The sequence below is a fragment of the Cricetulus griseus genome, chromosome 2, assembly GCF_003668045.3.
Source record: "Cricetulus griseus strain 17A/GY chromosome 2, alternate assembly CriGri-PICRH-1.0, whole genome shotgun sequence".
In the NCBI taxonomy this organism is placed as follows: domain Eukaryota; kingdom Metazoa; phylum Chordata; class Mammalia; order Rodentia; family Cricetidae; genus Cricetulus; species Cricetulus griseus.
The window spans coordinates 33907013-33929302 of record NC_048595.1 but is presented as its reverse complement, the minus strand read 5'-3'; the positions used below and the strand labels follow the sequence as shown (position 1 = coordinate 33929302).

General features: G+C 48.6%; 1 protein-coding gene across 2 annotated transcripts in view; it reads right to left on the bottom strand.

Annotated features, from left to right (window-relative positions):
- Window positions 1–22290, bottom strand: part of Szt2 (SZT2 subunit of KICSTOR complex) — a 45514-nt gene that overhangs the window by 22757 nt on the left and 467 nt on the right. For both annotated transcript variants that reach the window (XM_027399040.2, XM_035439673.1), the window contains exons 2-30: window positions 18976–19101; window positions 18123–18296; window positions 17718–17888; window positions 13800–13931; window positions 12866–13007; window positions 12384–12490; window positions 8719–8929; window positions 8356–8526; window positions 7697–7931; window positions 7403–7532; window positions 6518–6660; window positions 6189–6341; window positions 5988–6102; window positions 5552–5769; window positions 5250–5465; window positions 4835–4913; window positions 4552–4646; window positions 4144–4312; window positions 3892–4006; window positions 3687–3800; window positions 3315–3485; window positions 3058–3152; window positions 2715–2838; window positions 2446–2610; window positions 2154–2358; window positions 1789–1904; window positions 1418–1664; window positions 297–438; window positions 48–140 (exon numbers count right to left, since the gene is read on the bottom strand). In XM_027399040.2, coding sequence (XP_027254841.1) covers window positions 48–140; window positions 297–438; window positions 1418–1664; window positions 1789–1904; window positions 2154–2358; window positions 2446–2610; window positions 2715–2838; window positions 3058–3152; window positions 3315–3485; window positions 3687–3800; window positions 3892–4006; window positions 4144–4312; window positions 4552–4646; window positions 4835–4913; window positions 5250–5465; window positions 5552–5769; window positions 5988–6102; window positions 6189–6341; window positions 6518–6660; window positions 7403–7532; window positions 7697–7931; window positions 8356–8526; window positions 8719–8929; window positions 12384–12490; window positions 12866–13007; window positions 13800–13931; window positions 17718–17888; window positions 18123–18296; window positions 18976–19101 — 4374 coding nt within the window. The remainder of the gene's footprint in view (window positions 1–47; window positions 141–296; window positions 439–1417; window positions 1665–1788; window positions 1905–2153; window positions 2359–2445; window positions 2611–2714; window positions 2839–3057; window positions 3153–3314; window positions 3486–3686; window positions 3801–3891; window positions 4007–4143; window positions 4313–4551; window positions 4647–4834; window positions 4914–5249; window positions 5466–5551; window positions 5770–5987; window positions 6103–6188; window positions 6342–6517; window positions 6661–7402; window positions 7533–7696; window positions 7932–8355; window positions 8527–8718; window positions 8930–12383; window positions 12491–12865; window positions 13008–13799; window positions 13932–17717; window positions 17889–18122; window positions 18297–18975; window positions 19102–22290) is intronic.

The following is a 22290-nucleotide window of genomic DNA, read 5'->3' as shown; positions in this document are numbered from 1 at the left end:
GGGGCTCCGGTTGGGGCCTGAGGAAGGAAAGGAAGAAAGCATCTCACCTCTCTCCGACTAGATGGAGGGCAATAGAAGAAGTAGTGAGGATTGGAGGGCACTGTGCGGAAGTGGAGACGACTGATCTCCAGGAACTTCTCCTGTTGTGGGTTTAGAAGGAGGCTATGTCAGACACCCCTTATAGGACACTACTCTCTTCATTAGGCCAGGATACATGACCATCCTCAACCCAGGGATGCATCTGAGGGCTGCGGAAGCAGGACTTGACCTGCTTCTGCTCTCTCCCACGCTCCCACCTGGATAAGGCCATGAAGGGCATCGTGTGCCTCTCCTCGAAGCTGGCAGACATCCGTCAGAGAAATCTCCGGGCCAGGGTCTGGATTCCCAGGGACACGGGTGCTCTGAAACTCAGGCTCACTTAGGTCCTCAGTCTCTATGCTGGGGTTGGAAGGAGCATGCCATTGTTAAGAACCACCAAGTGTTAGAGCAGCACACACCTGTCTCTCTCAATAGGGTGTTAGAACAATGGTTTGGGAAGTGATGTGGGGAATCGACCCTCTTAGAGTAAGGGCGCTCGCCCCTTTCTGACCTGCATCACTGGGTAGGAGGGTGGTATCATTGAGCACAAGTGGAGAAGAGAGAAGCAAAGCTTGTTGGAAGCAAGTGTTCACTTAGAGGGGGTCATGGAAAGTGGGGGCCTAGGGCTCCAGAGCACTCATTGGGGTGGAGTCCTTGGTACCCTTACTATTCTAGTTGTTCTTTCCTGCCTTTGTCTGGAATTCCCTCTAGCTTTCCCTCAGCAAGGACCTACTGTGGAGACTCAGTAACCAACATGCAGTTTTGTGCCAAACTAATACACTCACATTAGTTGGGGAAATCATTATGATTAATATGGAAGACATCACTTCTGGGAAGGGGTTAGCCCTAACACAGCTAATCAGAACACACTAAATTAGCAGAGATGGGATATGCTTGAGAGGGAGACTGATGTCAAAGCCAAGTAGGACAAAGCAGATGCACTGGAAACGAAGCCAGTGACAAGACACCACTACTTCTAGGGTGCACTTCTCTGGACTGGAAGGTGCAGGGAGACACTGTAGCCCCGCCTCCTAGGAGCTAGCTACAGGTGTGCTTGACTACGCCTGTCAGGGTGTGGTCAGGGGAGGTTCAGGATGACTCGTGGGAAGTTCTTAAGGGGGCAGCAGACACGTGGGGACCCTTCTCTCTGGCCTCCCTAGCCTGCTGCCTCTGGGCACACTCTGGCTTATGCTTGGCCGGTGTTTATCTGAATAAAGATATCTTAACCTTACGGACTATGGATCACCTCCACTCTCGTTATAGGAAGGTCTGGCTTGTGGGGACTTGATCAATGGGTCTCCTACAGCCCTGCTCAACAACCTTCAAGAATAATCCTAACCTGGACTCAGAAACTAGAATAGCTCGTTCCCGGGGCTCTGGTCCTTCTTCGATGCTACTGCTGAAGGGCCCTGGACTGAGAGGACCAGGGCTTGGGGGTGCATGAGGCAAACCCCAAGTATGGCCACACAGTGCAAGCAGAAAAGCAGTGATGTCTATTTCTTGTAGTATCTCCTCACAGGCATCTACAGCTGTCAGCAAATCCTGGCAGGTCACGCTCTGTGCTTGTTGTAAGCTTCGGAACAGCCCTAATGGAAGTGGAATGGGCCACAAGGGTCAGCTCTGTCACTGTCCTTCCAGTCCCCGACCCTGTAACCCCCATAGTGCCACCCTCAGAGCCACATTCCTTGCTTGTATGATATTCCTGCTCACCACGGACATAGCATCGTTGTGCATGTTCCTGCAGCAAGGCACAATGGGTGGCTGCCTCTTTATATCTGGGCTCCATCCAGGCTGAGGACGCAGAGGGGTGGTCCAGGTACTGAGTCCTAGGAACATGAGGAAAAACAGAACTTGGCAGACTCCCCCAAGTGACACCCTGGCCTCATCGGCCATTTGAACTCCAGAGTAACGTAGAGACTCTTAGCAAATGCATGATTGGGAATGGTCTGATGATTTGCTGGAGGATACGGCTAAGAAGCTGAGTTCCTCACTGACCAACGGCCTGTCTGTCCATACCTGAGTGTGTACCAAACCTTGGCTGGAGGAAGCCAAGAGTCACAATGGAGTACACTCACCGGAATACGAGATCTCGTGGTGCTTGAGGAGGCTGCAAGCCAACCATTTGTTCCCTCAGTGCTTCCAGGGAACAGCTATAGATGTAGACAGGGCACCGAGTCCGGGGCCCATCTGTACACTCTGTATGGGGAACCTGGCGCCCACCGTAAGCTGGTAAGTCTCGACAGGAGGGTGAGCTTGACTCTCCTGGGTCTTGGGCACTGTCTGTGAGAAGAGGTGTTGGTGGTCTTCACATCCTCTACTGGCTTCCCAACCCCAACCTATTTAATCGACTCCGGGCGGCAGCCTTACCACTAGCAAGTGTTACACTGAGGATGGGGACTTGGGATTGTGTAGCCTTAGGCCCAGTTCCTCCTAGGTCTTTCAGGCTGGGAGCTCCGCTACAATCTCCTGATTTAGGTTTTGTTTCTTCTTGAAAAGAACCCTCCAGGCCATAAGCAGTCAGATGTTGGACATCTGAAGAGGAAAAGAGGGGCACCTGTCAGTGCTCTCTGGCAGGCTTCGGAGGAAGCTCAAGGGTTTTATCAGTGGAATCAGTGAGGAAGGTTAGCCATTGGTACCTGAGAAGGTGGCTGGGAGAAAAGTCAGAAACACATGCTGGGGGTTCAGAAGCCTAGCATAGCAGTGCCACTGAGGGGGCTGGGCAGAAGTGGAAGGCCTGAGAATTCCAGGAATGCCTACACTCTGTAAGAGACAAATAGAAAATAAGAGCAATTTACAAGGGACTATTTCAAGTCCCATTCCCTTCTGCCACCCTGACCCGGTTCCTCAGGTTTAGTGTGACAGGTCCAGATCAAAGGGGAATGACAGCACTGTCAAGGGTGACAGGAAACCGGGCAAAGGTGTGTGGCGATGGGAGGGTGTAAGTACGGTAAGCGCTCAGGGAAAAACAGTAGTGCTGACCAGGGTAGGAAGGGTGGAGTCTCCAGTGGCCTGGGTGCTGTTGCCTGCTTGATCCTTTGGGACCGTGTGGCCCCCCACTAGAGGACCTTCCAGACCTACAATGGGGTAGAGATGGTGGGAAAGGGCAGGACCAGCACAGAGGCAGGGCTCTGAGGTGAAGGGTGGGGAAGAAGGCTAGAACTCAAAGATGGGAGCTACCCTGGAGGAGGGAAAGGCAGGGCTGAAGTGTGGTATTAGGAAAGTGATAGCAAGCTCACCTGGATCACGGCAGCTCCGCCGCAGGACCTCATTCAAGAAAGCAGCCTGGTCAGCGGGGGTCAGTGGGATCTCCCGGTCACTTAGCTCCTGCCCCAGGCAGCTGTGCAGCAGGCACAGCACCATGTCGTTGGTGGGACAGGGCCCCTCGGCGAGAGGCACACCCTCCGGCTCTGCCCGACACACACTCTGCTCAGCAATGCTGCCAGTGTCCCCGGCTCCACCCTGACCAGCAAAGCCCTTCTTGCAGCCTCAGCCTCAGCTGCCCTATCGCTTGCTCACTGTGCTGGTTGACCTGCTTTCTATCCTCTGAGGTGCCCAGCCAGGTCTGCTGACCCCTGAGGTGAGGGTGATTAGGCCCCAAGCGTACCCACCTCTGGAGAGCAGAAGAAAGAACATCTGTAGCTGCTGGCACTGTGGCAACAATCCTAGCAGGTCAAAACGGAAAGGGATCTCATGCACACAGGCGTCTCCTCCTTGGGCTAGTCCTAGGAAAGAATAGGACACAGTGAGAGCCAGATCCCCTACCTGTGGCTGTCTTCTTCAATCTTATGACCCCACTGCACCCTCTGCACTGACCATCTGAGACCCGAGGCTCTGGGGGCACAGGACCCCACTCCTTGCTCTGGCACAGCTGTATCAGGTATTCAAAGGTCAGCAGGGAGCCTATGCAGGCAGCATCCCGGGGGTGGAGCTAGGGGAGAAAAACCAGATGACAGGAGTCATTCTATTCCAGCTTCTACCTCTGGTCCCCAAGGAAGTGCATAGGCTACAGTCTCCAAGCAAGGTATAATCTGGTAGGAGGCAGAGGACAGCTCTGGGGTCACTCACTGCTTGAGGGATCTCAGAGTAGGTCAAGTCCTGCAGGTGTTTCCAGCTTTCAGGGCCAGGTCCCACTCGTCCATACTGAGGCTCCACCCACACCTCGGTGACCAGATTGAGCTCCGAGTCCCCCTCTAGGGCCTCCACCTCCACATCATTGTCATCATCTGTTGAGAAGCTGGAAGAGGAGGGGTTCTAAGTCCAATGACAGCTGGTGGCAGGAGGGATGAGAAGGCAGGCATGAAGATAGCCACATGGCCTATGCAGACAAGCATGTACTCAGCATGGACCACCTAAAACCAACAGCTCTTTGCTCTCGTTTGGGATAGAGATCATATTAGAGTATGGTAGCCAGACATTGAGGTGACCTGGGGGAAGGGACTGTGCAGAGGTGGTTCCCAGAGGTCTGGTCCTCACCTGTCTTTAGTGGAGGTGGAGTGTGGGGGGAAGAGGATATACTGGACAACACATGTGTGCTTCTCTTCCGCTGCAGCCTGCCCCAGTGGTTCATTCTGTGGGTAAATGGGAGATCCTGGGCAACACCCTGCCAGTGAAGAGGTCTGGCTTGCTTCCCATTGACTCTGGCCTGAGGCCTTGGTCCCTTGATCGGGTGAGCCAGTTTCTAGCAGACACCACCCAGCGGAGAGGCAAGAGTCCCAAGGTTCTGAATGCCCGTGGGGTTACTTCAGATGGCACATACCTGAACTGGAAGCTCCAAAACCATATTGATGATTCCTTCCCCACTACAGGCAAAGTGGAACCCTTCAGACAGCCGGACCCTGAAGCCCCCCAAAAGACAGAACAGAACCAGAAAGGTGAGGAAAGAAAAATTTAGTTCTGTGCTCCAACTGCCCACCTCCTAGGAACTGTCATGTGACCTAGTCTACTGGAGGCCTGGGCAGATTAGCAGTTCCCTAGAGTGTACAGGTCTAAGTAGGACCAGAAGCCAAACTTAGCAGAGCTGTGGGAGTACAGAGTAGGAAGGCAATAGCATCAACTCTGTATTCACAATGGTGCTTGCAGATGGGAAGGGTCTGGCTTAGGCCACTATTCAAACCCAGAGCCTACACTTGTTATCTCCCTGCCCTAGCCACCCTGCTGGTTTAGAGACATACTCAGTGAGAACAGAGAGGAGCTGGGCGATGGCGCTGAGTGGCAGGGTTGGGGCCAGGCCTGATGGGACACTCCACAGCCAACGATGATGATAGAGGTAGCGTGACAGCGATGCGAGGCTAGATGAGGCTGAACGGCCTGACACCAGGGGCAATGGTCCTGGTGGTTCCAGTGTCAGCAAGAAGGGTGCCCTGTAGTCCAGGGGTAGCTTCTCATACCTGAGAAACAGGGCAGCTTCCTAGTGGATTTCTGCTCACAGCCTTCTCTTGTGACCCCAGGCCGCCTCCCTATCCTCTATACTGACCTGATGAGGAGCTTGTCCAGTGGTTTATGAAGGACCACAAGGCAGGGCCTGTCAGACAGGGCCTGCTGTGGCCCCAGTGTGGGGGGTGACTTGGAGGGAGAGTTGCCCCCACCAATGCCCCCTAGCCCTTTTCGTTTCACCTTGGGTGTCGGCTCCTTACTTTGCACACGGTGAGGGAAACGAAGGCGCAGGATCTCTTCCTGCAGGTCTGACACAATCTGTGGGGGAAATGTAGTCAGACTCCTTTACTCCCAACCCCTCAGGTCTGGGAGAAGGGATCCACAGTCAAGGAGAGAACCTTCCATTTCACATTCCTCAAGCCTTACTTGGTCTGGGGGTGCCTCTCCTTACTGAGCCAGGAGGGCCAAGAAAACAGTTCATCAACACCCCAGAACTCAGTCAGAAAGTCAAACGGGGCAGTCAGAGCCTAGATTACCTTGTGCCGGGCCTGGGCTGGTGTGCCAATTGGAAACCCCAGACGGAGAACCATGCACGGGGTCTTGGAAATGATGCGGACCATGTAGAAGGAGGATGGGGGCTGGTCTGGGCCGCTGGGGAGAGACGGAACCAAGTGAGCAGTCCTGAGCTGGCAGTAGATGAGGTGTGGAGAAGGGTGAGAAAATACCACTTTGCCCACCTGGAGAGCAGCTTGACATAGGAATAGCCCTCGACCAGCACAAAGCTGCTCCAGTCTCGAAGCAGAGAGGTCAGTGAGGAGTGTGAGATTCTGCACTGGATAGTGCTATAGCGCCCATTGCTGCCTGGTGTGTGCAAGTGCTTAGGCAGTGGCCTAGGGGCAGGGCGGGAGAGTGAGGTCAGCCCTGCCAGCCCCGATCTCTTCCAGACCCTGAGGCCATGGAAGCTGATGAGTGGGAAGGCTTGGCCACAGTTGGCCCTCCACCCATCAGCCCCACTCCCCATCTTCTTCCTCCATCAGAGTCATGGCCTGGGTCTGAGGGTACCCACGTGTCATGCTCCAGGATTAGCACCAGGCGATGCATGTGTAGCCATCTCTGCCATGAATTAGCATCCATGGAAAGCACTGGCTTCCAGTAGGCAGCAAACTGGGCATGGGATGAGTCGGAACCACTATGCTGAAGGGAAAGCACCTGGGGACAGAAAGGCCAGCCCTTGGAAAACGTTTGTAGAGAAGCAGAATACAACCTCTAAGAAGCAAATAGTTACAGTAAACTCAGCTCAGGGGGGAGTCAGCATTGAATTGTGGTTAAGGGACATAGGCCAGCCTGAGACAAAGGCAAAAACTGGTTTTCAGCATGAAGGCTTATGTTAGGATGACTGAGCCGGGAATGGACTGTATAGCTCTTTAAAAGCTGACCCAGCAGGAGGATGGAACCTGCCTCACTTATATTGCTGACTTTAGAGGAAAACTGCTGAGAGCTGGCAAGATCTAATGATGAGGCCACTGCACACTCCCATGGTCCATGTGTTCACTGTACCAGGCTATCAGCTGTAGGCTAAGTGGAGAGAGCCCAGAACTGAAGTTGTGGTCTTCAGGAAGTACCCAGATCTCATGGCTGGTGGTGGTTGAAAAAGAGGTAATGGGTAGATGGGGGAGGGCCAAGTATGCCACATGGACATGGGCAAGGACGATGGCAGCTTGCTAGGGTATCATCACCTAAACATCCTGCAGAATGTCGATCTGCTAGGATGGTCTGTTCAGGTCCTCTTTTTCTATTAGTTTTTCTAGGGACTTAGGATGCAGGAAGAGGAGAGATGCTTTCAAGGCTAAAGCTGGTTTGGGTAGCTCAGACTTGAGAGAGAAGGAACAGGGGTGGTTCTGGCCTCCAGTCTAGAAGGCATGAAAGGGTCTAGAGTTTCAGGACTACTCACCGGGGTGGTGGAGCCAGGAGGAATGTAAAAGAGTGGCACCCCACTCTTGGTGCTGTCTGGAAGTGTGAAGTGTTCCGGCACTGAGGAGAAGGACTGAAGGTGGGCAAGCATCTGATCTGTCTGGTTAATGCTGAAGAACAAGCAACAAGCCTGAGCTACAGCAAACTGCTGGGGGCTTCAGAGAACCCTGGACAGGAATTCAGTCCACTGGGTCCCTCCCCACAGCTCCCAGACCCACAAATGTGTCCTTCCACACAAGTGGGGTATTACTCATTAAGGGGTAACCTTACTTACCTCTGTAGCGTGTTCCAAAAACGGCGGATAACATGAGTACGATACAGTGAACGAATAGGTTGTCTTAGTGCACAGGACACATCATGCAAAATGTCATAGCCGCCTTCCATCGTCACTTCTACCCGTGTCACTCGAGGGCCCTCGGGCTCTAGGGGCCAGGGTGCCATCGCCACATACTCAATGCGCATATTGTGTTTCCACAGCAGCACAAGCTTCACCTCCAGCTGGGACCCTCCTGCAGGGGGCAGGAGGGCAAGTGTGGGTTAGAAGGAGCAGGACTCTAGGCCCGAGTCCTATTCAAAGCCTCACCTCTCTCATGGAACTCGAGCCTGGCCAAAGTTCCAAACACAATTCTATCCATTTCAGAGCCACAGCCTGACAACCAATGCAGAGGAAAGTTTGCAGAAGGAATGTGAGAACCAAGCCCAGGACACCGTATGCCCTCAGCTGTCTACCCTGGGCAGGAGATGGAGCCAGGGACTCCATGCTAAGAGAACTCAGCCTGAAAGCACCTCAGAGGCCCTTGTCTTTCTTGACCAGCAGAGTATCTCATGGGGACACTTAAATGAGTGGTAGGCAGGTGTCCCTACCTGGCAGGTCTGCACACACATAAGTGACCAGAAATCTGTGAAACTGTAGCAGGGTCTAGTGACTCTTACCTTTGGCTAGCGTAACCTCTCGGACACTGTAGCCCTCTCGAAGGCGTACAGACACAGTGCTGACCAAGTCAGCCGGCACTTCTTTCTCAGTGTGCTTCTTTCTGCGCAAGGCCAGGGCAGGGTTGCTGCTTGCAGAGACCAGGTGCTCATTAAACAAGCGGTGCTGAGAGCCTGGATGAAGATGGGGAAGGAGAAAGTGGTGATCTGTCAGCTGATGGATATATGGGGGTGGGTGCTACACTGAAATCACTATGAGAGAAAGTCCCAGAGAAGCCAGCCCCAGTCTTCCCAGAGTCAAGGCCATACCATCTCCAAGGCCATTCTATATATACCCCTTCCCAAACCCACAGGCCTGCCTCTTACCGCAGTAGTATTCAGGGTTCAGGGCTTCACCACTGCGCAGAAAGGAGTAGAGCAGAAATGCCCGGTGGTAGACAGTCAGACCCAGGTTGCCTGGCTCAGGCTCAGGACAAGTGGACAGGTAGGAGCCAAATGTTGCCATTGCAATGAACTTCATCAATTCCACATTGGGCACATGGCCAAAACTACAATCGTAAGAGTAAACTCCTCCGACCTGGAGAGAGTGAGCAAGTGAAGACCCTATTCCACCAGAGGACCAGGAAAGGGCAAACAGAGGGGAGGAAACTACTGCTCCTGCATCCCAGACACTGAGAGGCAGTGGGCCACAGTACTCCCAGGATAGACCACCAAACCTGCACCTCTCCTTTAGTCCTTCTAACTAAACCCATGCCAGATGGCCAGACCATCCTCTGCCCTCCTTCCTCCAGGCCAAACACTCTTCTTCTCCCTTCTCTACACATTTTGGCAACTGTTCTCTGGCTTTCTGTCAGTATACTTCTAACAAAGTGCTTCTTAAACTTTAAGGTGCATAAATCACCCTTTGGGATTTTGTTAAAGCATGTCTGGTGTGAGGCCTGAGAGCCTGCACTGAAAGTAAGCTTTTGGTAATACCAACAACATAGCTGTAGGTCAAACCACCTCTAATCTATAGGCCAAGTCAACCTATTTTTGTAATGAGGATTTGTGAACAGCCATGCCTATTCACTTTGCATTTTGTCTGTGGCCACTTTCACACTACTACAGCAAAGCCAATGGAGCTATGGAACAGAGGGCCCACAAAGCTTAAACATTTACTGCCTGAGCTCTGTAGAAAATGCTTACAGACCTGCTCTACATGACTCATTTAATTCCCTGGCCATTCAGTTCCCAACCTTCATCTCTATTCCACGCACCTGTCAGCTGTCTACACACTGGCCCTTGGCTTCACTTGGAATGAATTCATCTTTGCAATTGTAAATTGCCACATGGTACAATACTCCTTTAGCTTCCTTCCACCCTCTTCCTGCTGTGCTTTGACCTCATTGTGATTGTCTGCCAGGTCTTTGGCCTCTACTGTCTGCAAGTTTATCAACACCATCCCGACCCTCATTTCCCAACCCAGCCTGGGCCCTATAATCAAACAACTCTGAAAACATCACTGTCAAATATCTGACCCTCTATTTTCTTCTGTTCCTACCTCAGAACCCCAACCAGGATCACAATGTCTACACTGATGCCTTAGTGAAGGAAACTGTGTAGGCTGCTCCATATCAAAACACAACACACCACCCAGCTACTTCTTCAGGGCTGTCCTCAAAACAGTCCCTTCTTCCCAAGGCTGGCTTCCCCTCCTGATGTATTTATTGTCACCTTCTATTTCTGAGAGGAAGCAGAATTTGTCTGCACTTTAACTTCTAAGCTTCAGTCTCAAAGCGAAAAATGACACTTGTTCATAAAGAATCATCCCATCTGTTTCTAGAGCAAATGTTTCCCTGTCAGTTTAGGGACTTTAGACTGTCAGATCCTTTTTCTGTTCTCTCCCTAATTCTTAAATCCTTCACAGACACCATGATCCCTTACAACTATGAACAAGCAAACAAAAAAGCTAATTAAAATACAGGGAAATTTTCTCTTTCCCAGTTAGAAAGGCTATTGTTTAGAAAATCTCAAATCCCAGTAAGGACCTTGAGAGAAGGAGCCCTTATACACTATGGAAATCAGCATGGAAAGTCTTCAAAACACTTCCATATGACCCAGCTTGACAACTACAGGGTATGTTCCCCAAGAACTGTAAGTCAGCACACCAGAGATGCCTGTGTAACTATGATCACCGCAGCCATATTCACAAAAGCCAAGTCAGATGATCAGCCTAGGTGCCCGATGAAACATGAATAAAAAATGTGGCCTGTACACACAACGGGATGTTTGTTTGTTTAGCATGCATTGGTGTTTGCTGGCAGTTACGTCTGTGGGAGGGTATCAGATCCCCTGGAACTGGAGTTACGGAAAGTTGTGAGTTGCCATTGGATGCTGGGAATCAAACCTGGGTCCTCTTAACCACTGAGCCATCTCTCCAGTCCCCACAATGGAGCTTTATTCAGAGATAAAGAACTAAATTATGTTGCTTGTAGGAGGAACACTGATCTACCTGAAGGTACACTGATCTACAGTAAGTGAAATAAAAGCCAGACTCAGAAAGACAAATATTTCAATTCCCTCATGTGTGGATCCTAGATTCTATGCAGGTAAATGAAATCATTTGCATATCTCTATGATAACATCAAGGAGAAATGACACTGGGGAAACAAAGGATAAGTGAGAGGTAGGAGAAAGGTGAGGGTACAGGAGTGAATATAGCCAAGGCATATGGAATATCTGCCTGAATGACAACGTCTATGAAACCTATCATGATGCAATGAACATATGCCAGTTAGATGAAAGATCTGTAAGTGTCTACCTTAAAAAGCAAACTAAACCAAACAGAGAAAACACCCTTCTTCCACCTTCCAATTCTTTTTGACTGCTATTCACTCTTGTTCCTCACTTCAGCCAAATTTCTCACGTCAACATTTGTCTTCACCTCCTTCTCTCCTGCCCACTGCAATCCACACTTCCCGCACCACCTCTTCACTGAAATGGCTCTAGAACGTTCCATGTGACTTCCGAATCAACAAGTACAAAGGGCACTTTTCATTCCTAAGTTAACTAACCCCTTCCTTCCAAACCTGACTTCTCTGACATCGCTCGGCCCTTCGTTCCTTGCTGGTGTTCCCTGGTGCTCTTCTGAGACCCTCCTCTCTTCTCAATTAGCATCTGCAGCCTGACAAATCTAAACTCTACCTCTTAACTCCTGCTATTTCCTCAGTACCAGGATCTGTGTCCCCAACTGTCTATGGCCATGAAGAGCAGCCTTTCAGTACCAAGTATGTGTGCCTCATGCACTTTGAATGCATCATCTCGCCCATGGGATAGGTACTCTCCTTTCACAGATGAATCCCACCGAAACAGAAAGCCATGCCCAATGTCACAGAGCTAATAAGCAATGCCAAGGTTCAACCTGGCAAAGTACCTCACTGCCATACAGTACTGAATTACATGCACAAGTCTGAATTGGTCATCTTGTCTTTAATCAACCGAGCAGTAAAATATCCTTGTAAAACATAAGCCCAACTTTCCTTCCACATACCTTCATCACTCAGTGAATTATACTTTAACTTCTTTACATAACAGAATCAGTTTTTCACACCCTGGTTATGCCTACCCTCAGGCCTTGCTTCTCATAGCTCTTGTTCCCTGCCCTGCAAGTCCATCCATCCAAATTAGTGGTAGTGTCCTGAATAGGCCTTCCCTTCCTACTTTGGTTAAGCTAGTCTAAGCTGGGTTTTCTGACCCGTGCAACTAAAGCAATAACTAAGTGGGCAGATGGAATTACACTTGTCACAGATTTCCAAGTTTCCATTCTTTTTCCCACAATGGTAAGAAAAGGGGACAAATCCTGAGGAAACCCGACAACAACGAGAGTCCTCTCCCACCACTGTCACCTACCCTGCTCTAGACCTGGCACCTTCTCCCCAGGAAACCATGTCATCATCTTCACTTGGGTAATCTCGCCTGTAAAAAAGTAACCGGCCATTCCTGACTTTGTGAGATACCCTGTTTCCCACTCCTCCTTCCTAGAGAGTCCTCACCTGCACAAAGGAACAAGCCACAGTGCCACTGCGGAGCTGGTTCAGTAGTGTCTCACACACAGCAACATCAGGGACACTGGTAACCCCGTCTGTGATCACGATGATACCTGAGACAGGAAATAAGTCAGCCCTGAAGACAATGGCTATACTAATCAAAGGGAGGCCCAAACGACAGTGCCCTGAAGACCTCAGTGTTCGCCCACCAGCACAGTTTACAAACTCCAAGAACCTTTATTCTTCCCCTGTCCTCCTGCCCTCCCTTAGGTGCTCCTACTTCACAGATTTCCTGGATGGTGTCCTTCCTACCAGGTCTCTATTGGTGTTGAGGGTACTGGGAATACACATTAGTAAGGACTTGCAGTTTGCAAACAAGGAAACAAAGTCTGGGGTTCATTAGTTCTGGGGAAACCTCAATCTTTGTCAACAACCCTCTACCCTTTCTGAACACATTTCCCACTTACACCAACGTGTCTTCTACTAACCTGCACTAGAATTTGAGGGCAGTAACTGCAGCGCCAAGATGCCCTGACGAATCATACTGACCAGCCCAAGATCAGCTGTCACCATGGAGACTCCTACCTTCCGGCCCAAGGACTCCCCTGATTCTGGGGACTGGTCTTCTGCCTGGCCCAAAAGTACAGAAAAGAAGGAATGGGAGAGATGGCCCTGCTGCCCCTGTGGATGGCACTACAGCAAAGTCAGATTTCCCTCTGTCTCTCGTGTTTGGTGCAGGAGACTGAACCTGGGGCTTCACATGTGCCAGCCCTCAAACTGGAACTCAGAGCCCAGGACCACCCAAGTGAGACAGATAATCAATCCTAAGTACCCCAAGTTCTAGACTCTTCAGCTAAGCTCTGCTGTGTCCTCATGCCCAGCATATGCTAAAATGTAGACCCTCAGATGGGAAGGGAGCAAAGCACCCAATCAAGTGCCAGACTCTACTGAGGCAGTCTCTCTACCTTTCACCAAGAAAGGCCCCCTTCCATATTTCCCCATCACTGTTCACAAGTATTTCATAACCAGCCACATACACAGCAGTCATCAGACACTATTTTCACAGCCACTTCTACGTCTCCAAAGTAATGAGGCAGAACACCCCCGCAAGCCAAACAGCTTTACCCTGATTGTGTAAAACACTAAAGAGAGACCTAAGCTGCCCATGATAATGTCCAGATTCAGGACTGGAGAAAACAAACAAAAAAAGGCAAACAAACAAAACTCTACAGGCAAATGACCTTCAGCCTTTCTCCCAGCATGGATTTGTGGTGTGGGCATTGTATCTGAGCTGCCTTTGTTCAGCAAGAAGCCGGTCTTGACTGTTCACCAGTGCTCTAGCCTTTGTTCTTCACCCTTTTCTGCTCTCTCCCGTCTAGTGGGCTTATGGCTCCTCCTTGCCCTCTGTTCTTTCCCACTTACCTGGCTCTGGGGCTCATACTGCTGCTGCAGCATGGTGGCCACCTTATCCTCAAAGAGGCAGAGCTGCTCATATACCTGCTGCAGAAAGGCCTCCCGCTGAGAAGGGTCCAAAAGGCAGCCCTGTACCAGAACCTGAGAAACACAAGGGACAGGCTGACGGGGTGGGCAGGGAGCGGGGCACTATACCTCTATTCTTTTGCACATCTCCCTTCAGGGAGTTCTGACTTCTCACTCAACAGGCACCCCAAATCTAACTTCACATCCAGATCCACCTCCTCAGTCCTCTTTAATACCCTGAACCCAGGAACACTGCACTCCTGCTCAGGAGCTCAGGTCACTATCCACCTTAATTTAGGGTCACAATGTCCCTCTGTCTATAGTCCTATACTCTGGGGATCTTACCCCCCACCCCTTCCTTTAAGCCAGCCCCATGTTTGGCTACAGAATGCTATCTGTAAACTTCTACTTCTCTGCCTGGCAAAGTCTTGTTTCAATCCATGCCCTCCTATTCCTTTTTCTTCTTGGACTTACTTCCCACACAAGCTATTCTGGACCCTTTCTCTGCTTAAAGTTCAAAATCCTTATTTGAAATCCCTTCAAATGAAAATCCTTTCCTTCCTTTTACCCTTAGCAGATAATTCCCACTCTTCTGTAGGAAGAAAGGAAGTCAGCCACTAGGAACTCCCACTATAGAGGACGTGCTACTCTCCACACCTCTGACAGTCACTTTGGACAGTCACTTTGGACAGTCACTTTGGACAGTCACTGTGTACACCTGCCCATGCCCTTGCTCTTTCTTCCTTAAGGCCCTGAAGAGAAACTTCCTCTTCCTTCTCCTTTCCCCTCCAAGCCCCTACCTCGAACCTTTTATGTCTCACTCACTCTCTGTGGCTCCTCTGTTCCTAGTTGAACCATGAGTAGCCGTCTCTTGCATATGGCCTGCAGTCCCTAAGGTGGCCCTCAGCATACCTTTGCCCTCATCCTTCCTTGCCCTCCTGTCAAATAACTACTTCTACTTCTTTGTTCCCTGTTCTTGACTGGGTAAGGGACTAGGGATGACAGTTCTCCAGGTCTGTGAGTTAGCAAACAGAAGGAGAAATGTCAGAACCTGGAACCATAGAAATATGAGACTGAAAGACATCTTGATAAAATAGTATGTTTTCACAGCTGGAAAAAGTTGTATACACCTATAATCCCAGCAGGAAGACAAGGCAACCTGATCAAGAGTTTGAGGCCAGCCTGGGCTAGGTGCTGAGCACTGGGCCACCTTGGGCTGAGATCTTGCTCAAAAGATACCCCCTCAAAATAAAGTTGTCATTAAAAATCCTATTTTTTTTAAACATGGAATAATGTTCTTATTATACAACATAGGACACGAGCCATCTATTTTGAAGGAACATGATGGTTTTTCCTCCTCTTCTGGATGAAGAGATATGGGGAGGGAGGATTAACCCACTCAGACCACAAAAGAAGTCTATAAAACATTAACAATACCTTTTGAGTATTATATTACGGCTAGGTTTTGTTATTCCTCTTAAAGTAACTTTTTTTTTTTTTTGGTAACTTTCAAATCACCTTCAGAGGACACATTAGAAATGTGATCTAACTTTTTTAAAAAAATTTTATGTATTTAATCTTTTTGGGAGGTGGAGTCACAGAAGCTGGCTCTCTCCTAGCCTATAGGTCCTGGGGATGAAAGTAAGGTCTTCAGGCACAGTGGCAAGGATCATTTAACCAGAGCTACCTTATTGGTCCTTAATGATTTTTTCTTTTGGGGTATCAGGATACTGTTTGCAGCAACTAGAGAGAGAAAAATCCTCTCCTTGCCTACAGTTGCTGTCTCTGTTCAAGCCTTGCCCTCTTTCCCACACTTCAGCTATCTCCACAGCCTGTTCTCCCCTCTTTCAGGCTCTCCCCCAATCTGTCTTCTATACTGGCCACAACAAGTGACTTTTCCTTTAGTACAAACCAAAACTTTTGTGGTTCCCTTCTACCTATGGCTAACCGTTTTAACTACTGGTCCCTCTGACTGAAAAGCCCTCTTCTCCTTGTTTGAATCATTAACTTTATTTTTCCCTCCTGCCTCAGTTCATGCTCCAGGACTAGTGGTGCAGGCTTACAGTCCTAGGCATTTGGAAGACTGAGGTAGAAGTAGGATTGTACACGAGGTGAGAGGTATAGAACCACTTCAAAGCAGGATCGTAAATACATATGAGCCAGGTATGGTGGCACATGTCTGTAATCTTAGTATGTGGAAAGCTGAGGCAGAAAATAAGAGTCCCAGGCCAGCCAGGTCGTCTCAAAAAAAAAAAAAAAAAAAAAAAAAGACAGTTTAAATGGGTTTTATTGGACATTCTCTATTGATGTTCTCATAGTATCTATGTCAAAACCTATCAATGCCCTTACCATACTCAGCTGAAATTGTCTCATTTAATATCTGTCTCCCCTCCTAACTCTTAATTACTCCATTAGGACAGAGACAGTATCTGGTTTATCTGTGCCCCTAGGACTTAGCCTGGACATGGCGTAGCTCAAGCTCTCTAGTCAGTATTTACTAAGAGGAATAGTATTTGAGTGATCACCTGGCTTTGCAGGCCTCTATCTGGAGATACGACCTACAACCACCAGTTAACGGCCATGTTAGAAGACACCTGAAACTCGGGCAGAGGGCTGGCACTCCTGCCTTGAGACCTGGCAAGTATCAACTGTTCTGTTAGTGCTTCAGACCTTTAGGTGCTATTCTTGGCATCTGACTCTCAAAGAAAATCTGACTGTGGAGGGTGACACTATACCCATGAGGGACAGTTTTAGTGAGTTGAGGGTGGTTAAGAGTAGATGAGGGGAAACTTGGCCAATGTTTATCTAAGCCAAAACCAAGTATTTCAGTAACAGACTTGAACATTTTCCAAAAGGAGTGCTTTGTGATAGGCTGCTCTGCTGGTGGAGAAACCTTTAATTAATTGTGCAGTCAGCATTGCACCTGACTGTGTACCTGCAGCAGTGCACAGAGTCCTCAGAAAATGACCCCTCTCTGTCGTTAAAATAAATTATGTTTCTGGGGATTGTAATAGCTCACAAGTCACAAAAGTATCCTAAAAGATTGTGTCCTGGGCTACTGACAGGAGTCAGCACAACAGAAATCACATCACAGAACTAAAGGAGTTGTGTGTGGGTGAGGGTTCGGATCCTCACCAGGTGTGTGTGTGTGTGTGTGTGTGTGTGTGTGTGTGTGTGTGTGTAGGGGGTAAAGGCAAAGAAAATAATCAAGGACCAGATACCAAAGACATTTACAGGATGGGTAGAGAAGCATGGCCTAACCAATGTCAACTAACCAGAGAAAAGCTCTTCCAAGACCAAGCAACAAATCTAGGGGAGAGACTTGCAGGAGTAGATATGATGCATGCTCATGAAGCCAGAAGAGGCTGGAGGTGGAGCTCTACTGATAAAGTACATCTGAGCATGCATGAAGCCCTGAGTGGCTCACACCTGTAATCTCAGCTTTTGAGAAGTAGAAGAAGTTCAAGGTCATCTTTGGCTACACAGCAAACTCAAGGTCAGTTTGAGTGGCATGGAACTCTGTCAAGGGGTTAGGGAGTGGGAGACACAGACATCGAGATGGCTCAGAAGGTAGATGCTTGCTACCAAGTCTGATGACCTGAGTTCCATCCCTGGAACTCACATGGTAGGAGAGAACTGACTCCCACAAGCTGTCTTGACTTTCACCAGCAAGGTGTAGTCACACAGACACACAGACACAGACACACTAAATGTAATGAGAAGGAGAGAGAGAGAGAGAAGACAGAAACACTGAAGACCTGGTACCTGGGTACAAACAGTAGAGACAGGATAAGGGCTTTGTTTTAATGGGCTGCCAGAAATTCAGACTGCAGGTACAAGCTTGGAGAAAAGATACACTACCTGGTGGGACTGCAGGCCAATAATGGAGGAATAGGCCTGGATTGTTACATAGATCTCAGGCTGGAAGTTGATGCAGGATCCAGGCACTCGGAAGGGCCGAAGCAGCCCACCCAGACAACGGGACAGAGCATGGAAAACTTCATCGAACAAGATCTCCCCTGTGGAATCATCCTGAGGGCAAGGAAGAGAGAGATCTGACAAGGTGTCCAAAGCAAAGCTCTAAGCAGAGTACAGAAACAAGCAGGTTTCTGGGGCCAGCAGGACCTCTTTCTTATGGTTGACTGTGCCATGGACACAAACAGGCTGCTTCTGAATGCACAGCATTCACTCATTCCCTTGTCTTTTTTCCCAGCTCTCTCTCCTCCTTATTCCCATCTATCTGTGTCATTCCCTCAAATCACTTACCACAATGCCAGTAGATGGGCTGAGGTCCAGCTCAATAACAAAACGATACTGCCAAGCCAGGAAGGTGACCCGGGTGGAAGGGACAAGAAGGAATGGCCTTGGGGCCACTGGTTCATCTGGCTGCCAACCAGGGGGCAAAACACTGAGGACTTCCAACTCTTGCTCAGACTGAAGCTGACAAGATGGAAGAGAAAGAAAGGGTCATGGGCAGGAGATCTGATGGCTCAGTGCTTAAGAAAGCTTTTGCTCTCAGAGAGAGCAACTGTAACTCCATCTCCAGGGCACCCGATGCCCTCTTCTGCCCTCTGTGGGCATCTACACATATGTGACACATACTCACACATAGACACACATGTGACATACACTCACACACACACACAGAGATACACACGTGACACACACATGGACACATTAGAAAAAAGTTAAAAGAAGAAAGTTGAGAAGAGTTTTCTTTCTTCTCTGAATCCCAGTTTAGCCAGGTCATAGCTGTGAGGCTGCAGAAAAAGCATTCAATCTCTTTAGCATCAGTGTCCTCACCTGTAAAAGGAACACCAACCTGAAGTGCTGCCGTGCAGTCCAAGGGAATCCTGAATATGAAGTACTCCCTAGACCTGCCCCCTATATCCAATGTGACCCTCCACTGGCCCAACTTCAATAAACCAACCACACATCCTTTGCCTCACTAGCTAGGAAAAGGATGAGCAAATTTCCCATAAGGAAACACTTTGCAGGTAGAGTCACTATTCCTCCCAGAGTTAGAGATCTTGAGAGAGAGAGAGAGAGAGAGAAAGAGAGAGGGGGGGGAGATCCTTCTGGGCCATGGCCCCACCTCCCACCTGTCACTAGGACATACCAAGAACTCTTGGGGTGTGGCCTGAACAGTTTGATGTAGATGATTAAGGAACCAAGCCAGGCGAACATTTCGGGAGATTCGATAATCTTTTTTCATTAACAGGAACACCTGCCCAGCTTCTTCTACCTAATGAGATAAAAGGGGGGGAGGGGAGAAGACACTGAGATCCCAGTACATACACATCCCATGCAAGAGGCTTGCCCAAGGAGCCAGGACAGTGAGAAAAGGTAGCAGAGGTGACATCTAACTTTGTATTATGAAAACTGCTCCCAACACAGACCCCCACATAGATGAAGGGAACTTATCTTCTTATGGTGTGTTTCCACAAGAGTTTATCTTAAAAACAATAAGCTTCCAAAGGTAGGAGAGGGGCTTTGTTCTGCTTTTGTGCCCTTGTGCATGGCAAACTGATTTACAAGAGACCCAGTAAGTATCCAATCTGTTACATGAACACTTGCCAGTAACTGCCTCCGCCTTACCCACAGAAGATATTAAAGAAACCTTCGTTGAGTGCGTTTAAGGGTCCTGAGTGAATGAAGCCTCCTAGATATTATATCAAGCTCCTTGGGTCACATTCTCCACTCATGAGTCTATCAACTGTCCGATGCTTTAGTTCTTTTCCCTGACCCTTCAGAGGTGGTCAGTTCAATAGCATCCTCATTATTCTATACAAACCCGGGCCAAAGATGTCTCAGGACATATTATCTGTCCACACAAATATGATGGCAACTGTACTTTCACAGGAAGAAACCTGCCATTTTGTAAAAGCGGTAAGTCTTAACAGGCTTGACTTCTGGGTTAGCAGCTTTTCTGATTTTCCCCAGGTTTTGCCACCACCACCCCAAGCCTGTGTTCCCAACAGACCAACTTACCTTTCACAAAAACTGAATAATTACCCTAGTTATTATGTCATTACAAACCGAATATACATGCTAATGGGTAAGAATGTGGTTTTATGACAGCAGGGACAAAGTAGCCTGGTCCTGTCTCGGGTCTTAGGAGGATGCCGTCATGAAGACCCAGCAGAGCCTTCATACATGAGATGACCCAGACAGAGGGTAGAGACCAGCCACTGCATTACTGAAGGCCTACATTTGAGAATCCAGTTTCACAATGTACAGCTTCCATTTCTTTCCCTTTCTCTTGGTTTCAATGCCATTTTGAATGACTGATTTCTCCAAGGCCAAACTGAAGTCTGGCTCACCCGTCAGTTCTTACAGAATCATCTTGAAACCAGGAATGTTTGCCTAGCTTTCTGGGAAAAACTCCCCTTTATCTGTGATTGTCTGATTCAAACATTTTCTAAACCTCCTAAGTTGCATTACATTCCAGATGTACTTTATCAGAACCAGAAGGCTGGTTTAATATATTTTAAGCAGCTGGAATGTTTTTCAAGGTGGGATTCAAGCAACAGCTGCATCAGAATCACCTGAGTTATTAAAATGCGCATTTGATTCCTGGGTACCATCAGAAACCAAATGGATGAAGAGCTGACAGAGATCAAGAATTTACATCCTAACTAGCTCCCCTGGGGATTTTTCCATATTACTGTTTGAAGATTTTTTAATTAATTACGTTTCATAGCATGCACATTCATATGGAGCTTCAAGACCTTAATCCTAACTTCCCTTGAGTCTGATGTGCCTAACTTTTGAAGCAGTCTGATAAACAAGACAAAGCAGGCTTTTGAAGTCAGAGACCCAGATTCTAATGTGTTCCATTATAGGTTACCCTTGTGATCTTACAGGTTACTGAAGTTTTGTTCCAGACATCAATCTCTTTATTGTAAAAGGAAGATACGGGTATCTTTGTAGGGTTATTGGAGTTAAACAAGGGAGGCAGGTACAATGGCAGAGGAAGGCTATCATTGTTTAAGATATTCATCAAGGCCTACATACCATTTATGCCAAGCTGAATAAAGTGCTGCCAGGCACTGCGCTTCCTTTTTTTCTGGGTTTTGTTCTCGGGTCTTTCAGATTAAGGGCCAAATTATTCTCTGAGCCTTTTCTAAACTACAAAATACTGTAGATATCACCCCTTCTGTCTGAAGCCCCTCACCATTATAAACCTGAACTTCTAGTATGACCTCATGTTGAACCGTCTCTCTCCCCAGGCTCAGCCCCCTCACCCACCACTACAGTAAAAGCAGGCATTTGAGTGTTAAGAACACCGTGGACCAAAGGCTGGCTCTGTGAGTTTCTTCATTTGTGAACAGGGATAACAAGAGTGGCTATTTCATGAGGATTGTACCTGCACTAGATACTCAGAGAACTTAAACTTCCCGAGTTCCACGTAACAGCTTATGGAAGAAGAAAGTTAAATGTCCCACTAAACCTTAAATATCCTCATTTGCTCGTCTGCACCTATTATAACCCAACGTCCGCTTATCCCTCAAAGCTAAGGAGTGTGTCAGCCTTACACTCTGCACCCACCGTAATGTGCGGCACAACTTTGGGCCCAGAGCAGCACTCATTTTTCTCTGTTGGGAGCCTAACATCTCCAAACATCACTTTTTTATTCTTGGTATTGTTTCTACACTACTCGCTGAGTTTTCACATGCGTAATTTATCACATTCACATCCAGACATACACATTGTGTACTCATACACATGTATACATATATATGTACTTTGTGAGTGTACGAACACAGAGGACAACCTGTATGTCTAGGGCTAGTTACCCATCTGGGAGTTCTAGCCCTAATACTAGCTGTGCAACTGTGTTTCTTTTAATAGCTGCACCCCAGTTTCCTGAAAAGGGGGGTGATAATGGTGTTTACCTTATAGGGTTGAAAACACTGGTAACAGCTATTTGCTCAGAATGGTGGCTGGCATGCCGGGAGAACTCAGCAAGCGGCCATTCCTATTTGTATCCTTATACATGTCCAGTCCGTCACCCTTCCCTCCTAAGTTTTCCTGTGTGGTCCTGGACATTCCAGCCAAACCAAAAGTCTTGTTTCCTTCTCAGACCCTCGAATTCGGAAGGTATCTTAGCATAAGGCACCTCGCCTGCTGGACTTTTCAGTTTTCTGCTCTGCGCACGAGAATTAAATACTGCCAGATTCCCTACACGAGTTCTTCACATCTAAGAGGTGCCTCATCTCACTTAGTGATCCCCAAGCCACACCACAGAACATTTTTTTTTTCAGAGACAGGGTTTCTCTGTGGCTTTGGAGGCTGTCCTGGAACTAGCTCTTGTAGACCAGGCTGGTCTCGAACTCACAGAGATCCGAGTGCCTCTGCCTCCCAAGTGCTGGGGTTAAAGGCGTGGGCCACCACCGCCCGGCCAGAACAAACATTTTTATAAAGAAGGAGA